An 18,344-nucleotide genomic window follows, 5' to 3' on the forward strand; every position below is an offset into this window, starting at 1 on the left:
ACTGGTTGCTTGGTTCCTCTACAATCTGCAGGCCAGGAGCTCTGAAGTAGCCACATGGAGATGGCTGCATGGCCACAGTGCCTCTGCCACTTCTCGCCCTTGGGGGCAGAGGCTGGAGCATGCTTCCATCCCCCCCCCCCAGTTCCAACAGAGTTCCACACTGACCTCTCACTTTGTCTTTGGCATTTATGGGCTGATAATTCTGGAAACCACCACAGCTTCTTCTGATCCACTCTCCTGAAGTCCGCTCCAGCCACTGCTGGTTGGGGCTGCCCTGGGGCTAAAACTGTGGGTTCATGTGGGGCTGGGCTTGGCTCCCAGCTTATTGTGATAGACCCTTTCTGTCCACCTGCCTGTTTGCCTTCAGTGGGAGATTTGTTTCTCTCTGTCACTTTGTGGGTTCTATAGCTCTAAAATTTGTTTAGAGTCATATTTTATAGGTATTTGAGGTGGTTATGGGGGGAGCTCACAGAGCTTTCCTGCTTCTATGCTGCCATCTTGGCTCCACCCCCCAAAGATTTTTTTAAGGGAAAAAAAGGAATAATAGAAGAGATAATGCCATGATGATCATGCCTAGGGTGTACATTTCTGTGTAAGACTTGCCAACTGTCTTGCAAATATTGCTCTGTTTGATCCTCCCCATCAACCTCAGAGGCAGGTGATATTGTGAACATTGTTTTGCAGAGAAGGGACTTAGTGGGTATCCCACAGCTAGGAAGTGTTCCCCCTCCTCTGACATTCTCTGCAACCTCAGGCCCCCACACCCTTACCAGAGAGGGAGGGGGAGTTCTTAGGGTGTCTCTGGGCCTTTCTGGTCTGGCAGCATAGACTCCTTCCAGTCTGCTGTGGGAAGTCACTCTTTCCTTGGATGTTGCTGTCCATGGTCCTAGGAGATTGCTCTTCTCTCCCATATCTGTCCTTTCCTCTCTGCTCACTCTGCTACTACAGATATTTAGGCCTTTGTTACCTCTGCTCTGGACTATTGCAAGGGCCTCCTCATAAGCCTCTCTGTCTCTGCTCTGTCCCCTCCTTGAGCCATCCTCCATTCACTTGCCAGAATGACCTTGCTGTGCCACTCACCTCCTCAATGAACTTCCATGACTCCCTATTAGCACTAGGTTCATCTATAAACTGTTCTATAAATTCTAAAGTCTTTTAGAGTCCAACCTCAGCCCATGCTTCCAACTTTTTTCACTTGACTCAGGCAAGCTAACAGGCATTAATGAAGGGCTTCCTACAGGCAGGGCACTGTTCTAATTATGGCTGACACAAGAAAAGCCCCAAACCTGGTGCCTATCTTTAGGGACCTTTCAGCCTAGAGGGAATCATGATTCATGTCTGAATCATGATTCCTGGACTATATACATGTGGTATAGACAGAAAGTCATACTAGAAAGTAGCACAGGGGAGCTGTGAGGGGAGGAGGAAAAGCCTCCTCCAGAAGATGGGACTTGGACTGAACTTTGAAGGAAGCTGAGGCAAAGGTGAAGAGGGAGGTATGGCAGACATGGACAGAAGAGGTGGTCAGGAGAAGAAGTGACCTTTATGAGGACCAGCAAGGTAGCAAGGGGTCAGCTTGTGAAGGGCTTTGAACACCAGAGCATTTTGTATTTGGTTCTGGAAGCCACAGAAAGCTGCTGGGGTTTCTTGAGTAGGGGAGATACCATGATCTCATCTCCACTCTAGGAAAAGTGCTTTGAAGGGTGAATGGTAAATTGTTTGGAGTGGGGAGAGACTTGAAGCAGGCAGACACCCCCCCCCCCATCCAAAGAGAGAAGGGAATGTATTGGAGAGATTTTGCACAAGTGAAATTGACATATTGGATAGGTGGGGTGGTGAGAAATAGTGAGGATTTGAATATCACCCCAAGGCTTTAGTGGGGGTGTCTCAGGATAGGATGATGCCCTTGACTACAATGGGGAAGAAGCAAGGGTTTAGCAAGAAATGCCCAGTCCTCCTCTGGAAGTGCTGAGTCTGAGATGGCTGTGGGACATCATCCTTGGAACATCCATGAGGCAGAAATGTATGACCGAGGGTCGGGAAAGAATAAGGGCTAGATCTATGGATCTGAGAATCTTCAGTGGAGAGATAAAGATTGAATCCAGGGGAGCCGATGAAATCACCAAGCAAAAAATATGATACAGAGTACCAAGTAGTGAGTGGGTCCCAACTGCTTCATCCCATGAATCCGTTTCAAGAAAAGTGAAAGGTTATCTTGTGAACCCCTCAGGATGATCTAATATACTACTCATAATATTCTTTCAAGTTGACCCATTAAGTACTTCTAATCTTCAATGATCACTTCCCCCCCAAATCCTAATTAAAATGTACATCTTATATATATATATAGTTGTGAAAACTCCAAACAAAATAATAAAGTATGACTTTTATGTGGGACATTCTAAGTAATCCAGCAAGGCCTCCTCTGCTAAGGTGGGTGGAGGAGGGTAGACTGAGGCACTGTCAGTATGGATGTTGAAGTCCCCATAATGTGAGGGTAGGAGTGGGGAGGAAAAGCACCACGAGCCCAGCACTGAGCCCCTGGAAGAGAGGAGAGGCCGGGAGGTTGATGGACAGCTGTGGCCAGAGTGGATTGGATGGCAGATCGAGCATGACATGATGATGTGGGTAGAGTGAGAGCCTACATGTGGCAGTGGGGACCCAGGTGTATCCCCATTCACACCTGAACCATTGAGTCAGGGGAATGAAGGAAGGGGCAGCTAGTGCTGGAAAGGGTGGCCAGGGAGGCTGTCATGGGGGTGGGGGGAGGGAGCCAGGCCTCAGTGAGAGCCATAAGATGGAAGATCAGAAATGGGGAAGATGGAAGATGGTAGTTAGGCTGTCACCCGGGAGCAGGAATTGCCTAGGATGGTGGAAGGGGCAGGGGAGGGTTGAAGGAATAAAGGATCAGGCCATGGCACAGAACTGGGCTTGAATGATCATAGATGGAGTTCCGAACCCCTGGGATAGGGAGGGAATGGCAGGCGAGGAGTAAGGTAACCTTTGAGGGATGAACCCCAGGGCAGAGTATCCATGGCCCTCTGAGGGATGCAGGCAATTAGACAGTTCAGAGCCTTCCCTAGCCCACCCTGGCTGGTGACAGTGAGTTCTTGGAGGCCCCAGAAGCCAGAGTGAGAGCCTGGGAGGATAAGGACAGGAAGCAAGAGGGGGTGATGGGAGGTGGGCTGGCTGAAGAAGTCAAAGGTTGGGGGTAGGGCTGGTCCTGGGTGTGGCTTCTGGAGAAGGCCCTGGTCATAGCCAGAGCAGGGCTGACACTGAGGTTGGAGGGGTGTGACCAGGATCCTAGGCTGGCACAAGGTATTGGAGGGGCCTTGGGCATGAATCCCAGGTAGGTGCCCAGGGTAGAGGAAGAACATGGAATTTGGGGTGCCAGAGAGGGCTCCCTGTGCCTGGTGCATGAATCATAGGAAAGGATCCTGGAAAGATTCTAGTTGGGCTTGGCATACAATGTGCCATGAGAAAGGGGAGATGGGAAATAAGAGGCCCTGGGTTCAAATCCCAGCTCAGCTGCTTACTCCACACATGACTTTTGGGCAGTTGCATCTGTCCTTCTGGGCTCGACCTGTATCCTCTGTTAAATAGGTGGGAGAGGTTGGACTACATGATCTGAGAAGTAAGGACACTGAAGCCCTGACTGTGCTTCTCTTAAGCGCTAGGGAGCCAGTGAAGATTACAGGGTAAGGATGGAGCTTGGGCAGCAGCAAGAAGGGTGGACCCAGGAGAAGTAATGAGTTAGGGGGCTGGAGAGAACAGGAAGCCCACCCCCAGCCCAGCCCCCCCCCCCACCCCCCCCCATCCTCTGGGAAGGATCTTCCCCTCCCCCTATGACTTCTGCACAACTCCTGTGCCTGCTCCAAGTGAAAGGGACCTGCATCAACAGAGGCTCCTTCCCATTTCTGGAGCCTGTTGTCGTAAGCGGCATTAAAGCAACACTGCAGACAGGTGTTGCAATCATTGCTCCAATTTTGCAGATGAGAAAATGGAGGCTGAGATGATTTGCTCTGGGTCCCGCAGCTGGGAAGTGGAGAAGCCTAGCCTTGAACCCGGGACTCTGGCTGCAAGACCAATGCATTCTTTTCTGGAAGCCAGATCTGTCATGGCTTCTGTAGCTAGCTGCCATCACTGACATTGTCTTTGAGGAGAGAGAATGAGCTGGCACATCCTCCAAGCCCCTCAGGAAACGCATGATTAGGGTAGGTGCTGGGTTCCAGGCAGGGGTGTACTTGTAAATGTTTAACAACCAGCTGTCCAAAACTAAAGGTGTGTGGACAGCCCATGTTAGTCAATATTAGTGACGTTTTCTTCATCAGTTTCTTGAGTCTAGCCCTGAGAGGCATCCACTCTCACCGAACATTTAACTCTTGGGGCATCCTGTAAAGCCTCTCAGTGCCTGCACTTCTCCCCCAGGATGGACTCCGAGGCTGCTGCCCAGCTGGAAAGACAGCACGTACATGAGGTCTATGAAAGCACAGCCGCCTACTTCAGTGACCTGCAAGGCAAAGCCTGGCCCCGCGTCCGCCAGTTTCTTCTGGAGCAGAAGCCTGGCAGCCTCATTGCAGACATAGGTAAGCATGTGTCCCCTGGGATGGAGGGCTGGTGGAGCTGGCCCTGAGTGGGAATCCCTGTCCTGGACCATGCTCCCCAAAGTCTCAGCCAGTCTTTGCTGAAGGCCCCGAGGGAAGGGGACTCCCAGTAGAGGCAGACTGCTTTGGATGGGGAAAGGCCTTCCCTAAAGCAAGCTGAAATCTTGGGCTGGCCTCCCGCTGTTCATCCTGCCCTTTGAGGCCAAGCAGACCTGATTGGAGCTCCCCACCCCACCCTGGGCCTTCCTTTCACAGATCTCATTTTAGTTCCTGCTTTTGGGGGAGTGGTGGTGCCTGTAATCTATTGGCATGCCACTGTCCCAACAAAGCCCCTGGTCAGAGGTTCGCCTTTATCCAGAACTGGACATTTGGAGGCTGAGCAGCTGACTGCTGACAGGGGCTTGGAGCTCAGCCCTGTGAAATGGGCTATTTTTGGGACATGGAGCAGGGGCATTGATGCTTGCAAGCACCCTGTACCTGTGCCCTCCCAGCCCAAATAAGGCTTCCTGCTTCCCACAGAAGGTCTAGAGGGCTTGGACCAGGACATCATCCCAAGGAAAGGATGTGAGCTACTTATAGGCATCTGTCCTGCCTAGCCCTTGGCTTAGAGGTCCAGAGATGAGCCAAGGTCCAGCCCCTGCCCCCAGGAAGCTCATAGTTCACTGAAGGAGCTCCGGCTGACAGGATACCCTCCTGCACGTCCTTCATTGACAGATCCCTTTAACAAATAAAGCCTGAATTTAACAATCTTCTCTGGATGCTTTTCTGTGCCTTGGCCTCAATCCTGGCCTGGTGTGAGTTTCCCGTTCTTCCTTAGAAATAGCTTCCCAGTACAGAGGTGGCTGGTGCCACAGAGCATGGAACACTGGACCTAGAGTCAGAAAGACCTGAGTTCAAATCCTGCCTCAGACACTTATTAGCAGTGTGATCCTGGGCAAGTCATTCACCCTCTGCCTGCCTCAGTTTCATTTGGAAAATGGGGATAATAGTTAACCTGACCTCCAAGAATTGTGAGAATCCAATGAGATATTTGTAAATTGCTTACTTAGCCCACACTTGGTATATAGTGGGTACTCTATAAATACTTATTTATACATCTGAGGCATAAGGAAGGCATGGCCAGGGTCACCTGAAAGCTGATCGGAGAAGTGACTCCACTCTGGGGGTTCCTGGGCTGTTAGAAACAAGAACCCCTCCCCCTCCTAGCACATTCAGGGTAACTAAGCACTCACCCCTCTCAAAAGTTCCCGGTACACAGTAGGGGCTTAACAAATCCTGCTGATGTATTTGCAGATGCACCTTATTTACCGTATAAGCTCTAGGAGAGCAAGCACTCCTGTATTCTCTCTGGATCCACTTCACACTGGCACCCCGCCTGGTGCACAGAAGGCATTCATAATAGACAGGCTAGATGTTACCTCTGTTTTAGGAGAGGCTTAGATGACTCATCCAAGGATGTGTAGACAGGAAGCACTGGGACAGTTAAATGGCGGGGCAGTCCCTGGAGGCCTAGCCTGAGCCCACTGATAGGCAACACAGGACTCCCAGCACTGGGCAGGTCACTTAACCCATTTCACCTCAGTTTCCTCAACTGGTAAATGGAGAAAATAATAGAAGCAGGGTTGTTGTAACGATTCAATGAGAGAATGATGGTGAAACACTTAGCACAGACTAGGTCCTCCAGAAATGTTGATTCCCTCCCTTCTCTTTTCATCCAGAGAAGTGTGCCACAACTGACAAAGACATCAAAGGCTCCCATTTTGACAGATGACAGTCCCCTTGCTTTTTAAAATTAATTTATTTTTAGTTTTCAATCCTTTTCATAAGTTTGAGTTTTAAATTCTCTCCCTCCCATGATAGCATCCAACATGATACAGAATCTACATATGCATTCTTATTAAACATTTTCACACTAGTCATCGTGTGAAGAATTAGAACCAATGGGAGAAACCACGAGAAAGAAAAAAAGAACGTAAAGCAACAACAAAAAAGAGAGCGGATAGTCTGCACCCACCAGCATTCAGACTGCAGTCCTCGCTCTGGATGTGCACGGCATTTTCCATCATGAGTCTTTTGGGGTTGTCTTAGATCCCTGCATTGCTGAGAAGAGCTAAGTCTGTAAAAGTGGGTCATTGCACAATGTGGCAGTTACTGTGCACAATGTTCTCCTGGTTCTGCTCACTTCCCTCAGCATCAGTTCACATAAGTCTTTCCAGGTTTTTCTGAAGTCTGCCTGTTCATCATTTCTTTTCTTTTCTTTTCTTTTTCTTTTTCTTTTTCTTTTTCTTTTTGGAGGGCAATTGGGGTTAAGTGACTTGCCCAAGGTCACATGGCTAGTTTTTTGTGTTAAGTGCCCTGAGGTCAGATTTGAACTCAGCTCCTCCTGACTGCAGGGCCAGTACTCTATTCACTGCACCATATAGCCACCCCTTGTCCATAATTTCTTTTAGCACAATAGTATTTCATTACATTTGCATACAACAACTTGTTCAGCCATTCTCTAGTTGATGGGCATCCCCTCAATTTCCAATTCTCGGCCACTACAAAAAGAGCTGCTATAAATGTTTTTGTATATGCAGATCCTTTTCCCTTTTTTATGATCTCTTTGGGATATAGACCTAGAAGTGGTATAACAATACAATATACACATTTTATAGCCCTTTGGGTATAGTTTCAAATTGCTCCCCAGAATGGTTAGATCAGTTCACAACTCTACCAACAATGCACTAGCGTCCCAATTTTGTCATATTAGCAAATCTGATAGGTGTGGTGTGGTACCACAGAGTTGTTTTGATGCATCTCTCTAATCAATAGTGATTTAGAGCATCTTTACACATGACTATAGATAGCTTTAATTTCTTCATCTGAAAACTGCTTGTTCATATTCTTTTGACCATTTATCATCTAGGGAATGACTTGTATTCTTATCAATTTGACTCAGTTTTCTATATATTTTAATAAATGAGGCCTTTATCAGAGACACTGGCTGTAAAAATTGTTTCCCAGCTTTCTCTTCCCCTTCTAATCTTGGTTGCATTGGCTTTGTTTGTGCAAAAACTTTTCAGTTTAATGTAATCAAAATAATCCATTTTGCATTTCATAATGTTTTTTATCCTTTGTCATAAATTCTTCCCTTCTCCATAGGTCTGACAGGTAAACTATTCCTTGCTCTCCTAGCTTGCTTATACCATCAGCCTTTATATCTAACTTATGTACCTATTTTGACTTTATCTTGGCATAGAATGTAAGACATTGGTCTATGTCTAGTTTCTGCCATACTATTTTCCAGTTTTCCCAGCAGTTTTTGTCAGACAGTGAGTTCTTATCCCAGAGTCTGGGGTCTTTGGGCTTATCAAACCGTAGATTACTATAGTCACTGACTGCTGTGTCTTGTGCACCCAACCTATTGCACTGAGCTGCCCTTCTATTTCTCAGCCAGTATCAAGTAGTTTTAATTAATGATTGTTGCTTTATCACACAATTTAAGATCTGGTATGGCTGGCCACCCTCCCTTGCATTTCTTTTCATTAATTCCCTTGATATTCTGGACCTTTTGTTCTTCCAGATGAATTTTATTATTTTTTCTAGCTCTATAAGATAGTTTTTCTTTTTTTTTGTAGTTTGATGGCATGGCACGGAATAAGCAAATTAGTTTAGGTAGAGTTGTCATTTTTATCACATTAGCTCAGCCTACCCATGAACAACTGATGTTTTTCCAGTTATTTAGATCTGTCTTTGTGTGAAAAGTTTTTCATAATTGTGTTTGTATAGTTCTTGAGTTTGTTTTGGCAGGTAAATTTGCAAATATTTTATAATGTCTACAGTAACTTTAAATGGAATTTCTCTTCCTATCTCTTGCTGCTAGGCTTTGTTAGTAATGTATAGAAATGCAGATGATTTATGTGGGTTTATTTTATATATTACAAATTTTCTAAATCTATTATTTTAAGTAATTTTTAGTTAAATCTCTAAGATTTTCTAAGCATGCCATCACATCATCAAAAAAGACTTACAGCTTTGTTTCTTTTTTGTCTATTCCAATTCCTTCAGTTTCTTATTCTGCTCTTATGGCTAAAGCTAACATTTCTATTATGATATTGAATAACAGTGGTGATGATGGACATCTTTGTTTCATCTTGATCTTAATGGAAATGCTTCTTAGCTTATCTCCATTACATACAAAGCTTGCTTATCATTTTAGAGATGCTACCTATCATTTTAAGGATGATTCCATTTATTTCTATGATACAATTTTTTTTTAAACAGGAATGGGTGTTGTATTTTATAAAAAGCTTTTTCTGCATTTATGTCTATATTCCTTAGGAAAATTGATCTATAATTTTCTCTGTGTTGACTCTTCCTGGTTTAGGTATCAGCACCATATTTCTATCATAAAAATAACTCTTCATCTATTTTCCCAAATAGTTTATATAGTATTGGAATTAATCTCTTTAAATGTTTGATAGAATTCACTTGTAAATCCATGTGGTGCTGGAGATTTTTTCTTATGGGGTTTGTTGATGGCTTGTTCAATTTCTTTTTCTGAGATGGGGTTATGTAAGTAGTTTACTTCCTCCTTAGGTCATTTATGTTTTTGTAAACATTTGTCCATTTCACTAAGATTGTGAAATTTATTGGCATACAGTTGGACAAAATAGCTCCTAATTATTTTAATTTCCTCTTCGTTGGTGGTGAATTCACCCTGTTCATTCAATACTGGTAATTTGGTTTTCTTTTTTTTTTTTAAATAAAATTAACCAAAGATTTGTCTATATTATTTTTTTTCCTCATAAAACCAGCTCTTTAGAAGTTCACTAGTTTTCTTAATTTCACTTTTATTAATATCGCCTTTGGTTTTCAAAGTTTGTGATTTAGTATTTAATTGGGGATTTTTAATTTGTTCTTTCTCCAGCTTTTTCAATTGCATGCCCAATTCATTGATTTCCTCTTTATTTTATTCATGTAAGTATTCAGAGATATATAACTTCCCCTAAGAACAGCTTTTGTTGTGTCCCATAACTTTTGGTATGCTTTCTCATTATTGTCATTCTCTTGGATGAAGTTATTGATTGTTCCTATGATTCATTGTTTGTCCCACTCATTCTTTAGGATTAGATGATTTGGTTTCAATTGACTTTTAGTCTTCCTATGGCCCATTATTATATGTAACTTTTATTGCATCATGATCTTAAAAGGAAGCTTTTAGTGTGTTTTTTTTTTCCTTTCTGCCCTGAATTGTGAGGTTTTTATGCCCTAATAGTCATTTTGTGTTGGAGCCATGTACCACTGTTCTATCTCCATTCATTTTCTCCAGAGGTCTACCATATCTAATTTTTCTAAAATTCTATTCATCTCCTTAACTTCTTTCTTGCTTATTTTGTGGTTAGATTGATCTAGTTCTTCAATGGGGAGGTTGAGATCACCCTCTAGCATAGTTTTATTGTCTATTTCTTCTTGTAACTCTCAACTTCTCCTCTAAGAATTTGGATGCTATACCTCTTGGTGCATATATGTTTAGTAATGATTTTACTTCATTGTCTATGGCACCTTTTAGCAGAATGAAGTTTCCTTCCTTCTCACTTTTAGTTAGATCTGTTTTTGCTTTTGCTTTCTCTGAGATCAGGATTGCTAACCCTGCTTTTTTTTTTACTTCAGCTGAAGCACAATATTTTCTACTCCACCCTTTTACCTTTACTCCATGTGTGTTCCTCTGCTTCAAATGTATTTTTTTAATAAACATATTGCAGGCTTATGTTTTTTAATCCACTCTATCTGCTTCCATTATGGGAGAGATCATACCATTCACACCCACAGTTATGATTACTATGTCTTTCCCTCCTTACTGTTTCTCCCCATTTATGCCTTTCTCTTTCCTTTCTCCCTTTTCTCTCCTCACTAGAGTTTTGCTTTTGACTACCTTGTCCCTCAATCCACCTTCCCTTCTATCTACCCCCCCTCCTTTTTCTTTCCACTTTCCCCTACTTCCTATGGGGTAAGATAGATTTCTATACCTGATTATGTTTTTTTCTCTTCAAGCCAAATCTGATCAGATTAAGGTTCAAACCATGCTCTTCTACCTCCATTCTTTCCATCCCTTACTATAAGAGCTCTTTGCCCTTCATGTGATGCAATTCTCCCAGTACAAGTTCTTTTTGGCTGCTTAGATTTTTTAAAAATCATCACATCAAAGTCAACTTAAACTCACACCCTCTGTCTATGTATCTGCCTTTTAAATGTCATAATAAAGTTCTCAAGAGTTATAAGTATCATCTTCCTTTTTAGGAATGTAAGCAGTATACCCTCATTGAATCTTTGATTATAATCCAAGCTCCTTTATCTTACAGAATACCATATTCTAAGCATTCTGATCTTTTAATGTAGGAGCTGCAAGGTGCTGTGTAAGCCTGATTGTGGTTCCACTATGTTTAAATTTTTTCTTTCTGGCTGCTTACAATATTTACCCTTTCACTTGATAATTTTGAAACTCAGCAACAATATTCTTTGCTGTTTTCAATTTAGGATCTCTTTCAGGAGGTGATTGGTGGATTCTTTGAATGATTATTCTATGCTGTGGTTCTAGGACCTCAGGGCAGTTTTTCTTGGTGATGTCTTGAAGGATGCTCTCCAGTCTTCTTTTTTTCATCATGACTTTCAGGTAGATCAATAATTTTTAAATTATCTCTCTTGGATATATTTCCCAGGTCAGTTGTTTTTCCAATGAGGTATTTTATGTTTTCTTCTATTTTTTCTTTCTTTTGATTTTGTTTGTTTGACTCTTGATTTCTCAGAGTCATTAGCTTCCACTTGCTCACTTCTAATTTTTAATGAATTGTTTCCTTCATTTAGGTTTTTACCTCCTTTTTGATTTGGCCCATTTTACTTTTTAAGGAGTTCTTCTCTTTGGTGAGTTTTTGTGCCTCCTTTTCCATTCAGTCAATTCTACTTTCTAAGGAATTGTTTTCTTCCATGTACTTTTTTTCCCATTTGGCCAGTTGTATTTTTTAAGGACTTGTTTTCTACAGTCAATTCTTGTCCTTCCTTCTTCAGGCTATTGACGCTTTGCATACTTTTAATTTTTCCCCCAATTTTTCTTCTACCTCTCTTATTTGATTTAAAATACTTCTTGAGCTCTTCCAGGTAGGTTTTTCAGACTTGAAACCAGTTCATATTCCCCTTTGAGGTTTCATATGTAGGCATATTGACAATGTTATCTTCTTCTGAATTTGTGCTTTGATTTTCTCTGTCCCCATAGTTAGACCCTTATGGACATTGGCTATTTCTACTTTTTCCTCATGGTGTTTGCCCTTTTCCTGACTTTTAAAGTTGAACTCTTCTGCTGGAGCACAGGGGGCACTGATCTAAGATTCTTGTGCTTGGGGCCAGGGACCTGATCACTAGTCAACCTATTTGTAACTCAGTGCAGAGAGGAAGATACAGAAAATTGATAGGGGTGTTGGAGAGGGTGGGTGAACCTCCCTGAAATGCTTTTGAAATGCCCTAGGAACTGAGCAGGGGCTTGGCATCAATTCAATCCTTTGCATATAAGAAGAAACCCTTGTCCATCCTCACACATCCATCCATTCACTGTGGTTAGCAGCCTCTCCTATGACCAGGACTAATCTCCAAATTGGGTTTCATGGAAAATGCAGGGGCTCCCCCACCCTCGAAGCATCAGAGGACCTCCTGAAACAAGGTGAGCACCTCTGGGCTGCCATAGTTTGGCAAGGTCTAGGAGGGGCATTGAGTCATCACTGTAATAGGAACACAGCTTCTTCTCCTGGTCTGCATTCCACAAAATGTCCCCTCTGCTGTGAAGGGAGATGTTTGCCTCTTCCGGGTCACACTGGATGTGTGACCACATAATGCAAGGGAAGGAAGCTGGCCAGACTTTAGGTTCAAGGCCCTTTTCCCTCACCTGCCTAGTGAGGCCCAGGGTCCTCTGAGCTGTGAGGAGCAGATATGTCTAGAGGGGCTGACTAAAGCATTCAGGGTGCACAGCTATTAAATGGAAAAGGGGAAATTCCTGACCTCCAAGTGAAACGTTTTTTCTACCAAGAAGCCAGGCTGCATACAGCCCCAATCAGGCATGCTGCATCCTTGGGACTGGGTCTCCAGGATCCCCTGGCTTTTAACAGTGAGGATGACTGATGGATGAGAATGAGGTTGAGGATGATTGATGAGAATGACGATAATGGGCAGCTAGGTGGCGCCATAGTGCACAGAGTACCAGTTCTGGAGTCAGGAAGACTCCTTCCCAAATTAAAATCTGGCCTCAGACGCTTACTGACTGTGTGACCCTGGGCAAATCACTTAACACTGTCTGCCTCAGTTTCCTCATCTGTAAAAAAATGAACTGGAGAAATAAATAGCAAATCCCAATGTCTTTTGCCAAGAATATTCCAAATGGGGCCACGGAGAGTTGGACAGGACTGCAATGACTAAACAATAGCTAACATTTCCATAGCGTTTAAAGGTTTGCAGTGTTCTTTGTACATTAATGCATTCGATACTAACAGCCAAAGAGTCAGATGCTGTTGTTACCCTCATTTTATAGATGAGGGTACTGAGACAGAGGTTGTGACTTGCAATGACTCCTATGGTTAACAAGATTCTGAAGCTGGATTTGAAGGTGAGTCTTGACTCTGAACCCTACACCTTCTCCTCCCGCTCTGAGACCTTGATGGCTTTCTTCAAGTCTTAGCTCAAAGCCCACCTTGTGCCAGAAGGCTTTCCTGCCCCCCCCCCTTGAGATGCCTGTTCATCTACTCTGTATGTACCCTAAATGTGCCAAGTTATCACACCTTAGAATGGCAGCTCCCAGGGGTGTTTGGAGCTCGGGGGTGAGGTTTTTTGTATCCTCAGCTTTGATCACAGTGCTTCTAAGTGTTGAATCCATGCTTGTTCACTGACACCATTACTTCCCTTCCAGCCAAACCAGAGTTCCCCCTGTTCCCGCCCCCCACATATGTCCTCAAGGCTCCTCTCACTTTCCTCACACTTCTTGGTTTCTACAATGACCATCTCTCTCTGTCTCCCTTATCTGATTCTCATCCTCCCTATACCCTGTTCCATGATTTCACTGGTATTCCCAGGTGAGGAAAGCCCTTTTGCTGGCACATATTGTCGCCTTCTCTGCTGTTGGAGCTCTCCAGGGAGAATATTACTTACCTGTGGTCTCCCAGCCAAGATGAGTCCAAAATTAGACTTGAGCCCAGCTCCCTGCCCTTGGGCACCCTGCCTCTGAGACCTCTCCTGGACATTGCCACAAAACATTATTTTGTACCATAACTCATTGACTCCTTTGAGGGAGGGACCCCTAGGATCAGCTTTCTGCCTCCTGACTTCCTCCGGTATCTGTGGATCCCCAGTGATCATTATCCCACACACCTGGCCACCCCCTGAGACATCCTTCTCATCCATTCTTGTCTTTCACAGGTTGTGGGACAGGGAAATATCTCCGAGTCAACAGTCAGGTGTTCAAGTTGGGCTGTGACTATTGTGGGCCCTTGGTGGACATCGCACACAGCAAGGGATGTGAGGTCCTAGTGTGTGACAACTTGCGTTTGCCCTTCCGAGACCGAAGCTTTGACGCCATCATCTCCATTGGTGGTGAGGAGGGGGAGAAATGGGCCCCCTTCCTCCTGCCCAATCCCAACCCCCCCCCTCCAGGTCAGTTAGCTAACTTAGCACCGGCCATCCAACCCAGAGATAATTCCTAGTGGATTGTGTCCTTGGAAAAATAAAAGTAGAACATAAACATGATGGACCTCAAGTGGCCCTGGAGGTTCTGGAGGGACGTAGCAGGCAATAAAAATAGCCTCCTGGAGACAGGCAGGAGATTCACAGGAAAGTTCTCAGAGGTAGCCAGCCCAGAGGAGGAAACTGAGGCTCATGGAGAGAAATGACCAAGTTCCCCACATAGTAAGCGTCAGAGGTCCTCCAACATCAGAGCTGGGGGTCTTTCTCCTGTGCTACTGCCCATTCCATACTTCCCCTGGGGGGGGACACTTTCTCTTGCTTCTTCTTGCTTCCTCCCTCCCTCTCTTCTTCCCTGCCTTCCTTCTGAGAATCTAGAGCCAGAAGGGACTTCAGGGGCTGAGTCCACCTCTTCTTGCTACAGTGAGGTAAACTGAGGCCCAAGGAGGTCAGACAGGCAGTTTGCTCAGCATTTACTAGCTCCTCCTCAGGACCCCAGAACATGGAAGGACCCTGAGAAACATTGAGGCCAGCTGAAGCCAGAAGAAGGCCTTGTCCATGTGGGGTTTTGTCTGCAGACCTCCAAGGAGGGGGGTCCCTCTACCCACCCCCACTCTCCACCAATCCTGTCCTCAAAACCTCAGAGCTCCAGCTCCATCAAAGTTCTTTCTCAATGATTCCTCTTCAGCTGGCTCCTAGTTCTCTCACCCCCTTGTTCAGGCCCTGCCTCACCTCACACCCCAACTAGCACCATCACAGTAGCCTCCTCCTAAGCCTCCCTGCCCTGGGTCCCATCATCCTCCACACAACTGCCAACATGATCTGCTTATAGCAGGGGTCTGGCCATGGCATGCAACTCCCCTGCTCCAGAAACATCTATAGCTCTCCCTTTCCTCCAGGATCAAACACAGCCTCATCAGCCTGGTAATTAAAGTCTCCCTCACAGTCTGGCTCTCTCCCACCTTTCCAGCCTCGGTCCCCAGCTCCTCCCTTTTTTCTATTTTCTGTTCCAGTTAGACTAACTGCACCTTCACCCTCAGGATTCTGCCTTTTGGCTGATGCTTTTATGAACCACGCCACTGTGCCCTCTCTGCTCATTCTGGTTTTTGCCAGACCAAACCCCCAAATCTGAAATTGTTTTAGAAAGAGAGCAATTAGTTTGCTTGGTAAAGCAGAGCAAGCCCTGCCCCCCACCCCAACCTCCTGGGAGGGGAGGGGAAAGAGAGGAGTGAAGAGACTCCAGGGTTGTGAACCTGGGTGACAGAGGGTGATGATGCCCTCATCAGAGCCAGGAGAATGGAATAGGGGCAAGTGTTGGGGGATGGTTGATGAGCTGTTTGGGATGTGAAGCATTTACTGCACCCCAAGGGTTGGGGATTCAAAGTAGAAATCAAACAGTTCCTGCCCTCAGGAGATTCCAGTCTTCTTGGTACATGCACCTTAGGTATTCCAGAAGAGGAGGCATGATGATAGATGACTGTAGGAAAATTGGAGGGCAGAATCACTTTCCTTACTTTCATGAGGGGCCAGGGGAGGGAATAGGGGTAGTCTGAATGGCTTTGGTGGCACCTGAGCTCAGCCTGGGAGGAAGGGAAGGATCCCCAGAGCCTGTGGTACTGTATGTTTCAGCATCCATGGTCCAGAGGCTAGCTGCTCTGTGAAGTCTTCCTGAGTCACTCCAGCTGAATGTGTTTCTCCCACTTCTAATTTCTTCCTTTGGCTGTTGAATGGACTTTCAGGGGCCTTTCAGTTGTGAATCCAACAATACAGTTATTAATTCCAAGTCTTTTTGACCTCTTCACTGAGGCAGTTCTCCCAGCTTACTTAGCTTAGCTCTCAGTATTGTGTATGTTTGAAAGTAATGAAATAGCAGTTTTAGAAATAGTCTCAGGGGCAGCTAGGTGTCACAGTGAATAGAGCACCGGCCCTGGAGTCGGGAGGACCTGAGTTCAAATCTGGCCTCAGACACTTAATGTGAAAACTAGCCATGTGACCTTGGGCAAGTCACTTAACCCCAATTGCCCTCCAAAAAGCAGAAAGAAAGAAAGAAAGAAAGAAAGAAAGAAAGAAAGAAAGAAAGAAAGAAAGAAAGAAAGAAAGAAAGAAAGAAAGAAAGAAAGAAAGAAAGAAAGAAAGAAAGGAAGGAAGGAAGGAAGGAAGGAAGGAAGGAAGGAAGGAAGGAAGGAAGGAAGGAAGGAAGGAAGGAAGGAAGGAAGGAAGGAAGGAAGGAAGGCGAGAAAGAGAAAGAGTCTCATTCTGATGACATTGGTTCTCTTGTCTAATCTTCCATACCCCAAGTGTAGAAGAATTAGAATTCTGGACCGGAACAGACCTTACTGACCATCTGGTCTGATTCCCTCATTTTATTTCTATTGCTTTCTTTGGTCTTGATGTCAGCTTCATTTCTGAAAACATCTTCCCCCTCTCCTACCCGACAAGCATCTCCTGCAAACAAGAAGAAGAAAGAGAAAGAACCAGTCTAGAGTAACTAACCAGCACGCCAGCAGTCTGACAGTGTATGCCGTGGTTCACACCCCCTGCTCCCCACCTGTACAGGAATGGATCAATGTGAATGTTCTCCCCTACACAGCCCAGCGAGGGCCTCCAGAGTTCGTCGGTATTCCTTCCCTTTCGGTGGTTGCTCTAACTGGGCAGATTTCCTACTTGGGCGTCCATATTCCTTTCTCAGTTGATGTTGCCTTCTTGTGCTTTTTGGAATTCTAACTCATTATGACTTCTCATCCCATTGTCCCTATACAGCACAGTCTGTTGACCCATTCTCCAGCTGTGGCCACTTCATTTGCTTTAATTCCTCTTCGATCACAAAAAAGGATGTCTATGAAGCAATAGGAGGGCCCAGGACCTTTCTCTCCATCTTTGATCTCCTTGGGATGTGGGTCTTGTGCAGTTAAACATTTAAGATCATTTTTACTTTAATTCTCCATCGCCCTCCAGAATGTGTGGACCTATGGGCAGTTCCACATCAGGGTGTTAACATTCTGTCTTCCTAGAGCCCCTCCAACATGGACTGTTCCCATCTTTTGTCTTTGCCATTTTTCTGGGTGTGAGATGAAACTCTCTGGTCACTTTGACTTGTATTTCTTATTCTTAGAGCTTTGGAGCAGCCTTTCCTGTGTTTTAAATGAACATGCTTTGGTTTTTATATCACCTTCATTTTCTGCCATCTCCCTGCTTCCTCTCCCAGGGAACTAGCTTTTCAAAATAAAGAAAAAAAAGAAGTTTAAGCAAAGTTATTGAAGATATCAGGAAGATCTGAAGTTAAATGTAGTATTCCATACCCTCCACCCTCCACCTCTACAGAGAGAAAGGAGGTGTCTCACTCTGTCATTACAATTTAGCAAGATTCTGTTTCTGTTGTCATTTTCGGTCTTTCAGTTCCTGTTGTTATGGTGACTGGCTACATTGTTTCCCAGGCTCTGCCTGAAAAGCATTAATAAAATACTTTGTATCAGTTCATGTAGATCTTCCCAGGCTTCTCTGTATCCATCCCTTAGCACTTCTCACAGTGCAGCAATATTCCATTACATGCAAGTATCACACTTCATTTAGCCATTCCACAATTGATAGCCATCTGTTCATTCCTAATTCTTTGCTAACACAAGAAAGTACTGCTGAAAATATTTTGGAGTATAGAGAACACTTAACATTTCTTAAAATTTTGAGTTCAAAATTCTCTCCCTTCATCCAGCCCCTCTCCCAATCCATTGAGAAGGCAAACAGTATGATATCAATTATATATATGAAGTCATACAAAACACATTTCTATATTATGCATGTTTCAAAAAAAGCAAGAAAAGCAAAATGAAAAAATATGCTTCTATATGCACTCAGGATTCATCAGTTCTCCATATGGATGTGGCTTATATTATCCATTCTGGGTCCTTTGGGATTGTCTTGGATCATTGTCTTGATAAAAATAGCCAGGTCTTTAACAGTTGATGGTCATACAGTATTGCTATTTTTATGTACTAGAGCATTTCTTTCTTTCTTTCTTTCTTTCTTTCTTTCTTTCTTTCTTTCTTT

At 44.4% G+C, this 18,344-nt stretch overlaps 2 protein-coding genes across 6 annotated transcripts in view; both read left to right on the forward strand.

The window, feature by feature from the left end:
* Positions 1–18,344, forward strand: part of LOC138174636 (BOLA class I histocompatibility antigen, alpha chain BL3-6-like) — a 451,117-nt gene that overhangs the window by 345,492 nt on the left and 87,281 nt on the right. The window lies entirely within an intron of this gene.
* TRMT9B (tRNA methyltransferase 9B (putative)) overlaps positions 1–18,344 on the forward strand; it is a 36,308-nt gene that overhangs the window by 12,216 nt on the left and 5,748 nt on the right. For 2 of the 5 annotated variants that reach the window (XM_069104988.1, XM_069104987.1), the window contains 2 exons: positions 4,429–4,586; positions 14,040–14,213. In XM_069104988.1, the coding sequence (XP_068961089.1) occupies positions 4,429–4,586; positions 14,040–14,213 (332 nt within the window). Of the gene's footprint in view, positions 1–3,610; positions 3,699–3,992; positions 4,215–4,428; positions 4,587–14,039; positions 14,214–18,344 lie in introns of those variants that run through there. The other 3 variants (XM_069104991.1, XM_069104990.1, XM_069104989.1) reach the window with 3 other exon arrangements.

The sequence above is a fragment of the Petaurus breviceps genome, unplaced genomic scaffold, assembly GCF_028583685.1.
Source record: "Petaurus breviceps papuanus isolate PSGF00001 unplaced genomic scaffold, PetGlider_PUasm1.0 689, whole genome shotgun sequence".
In the NCBI taxonomy this organism is placed as follows: Eukaryota; Metazoa; Chordata; class Mammalia; order Diprotodontia; family Petauridae; genus Petaurus; species Petaurus breviceps.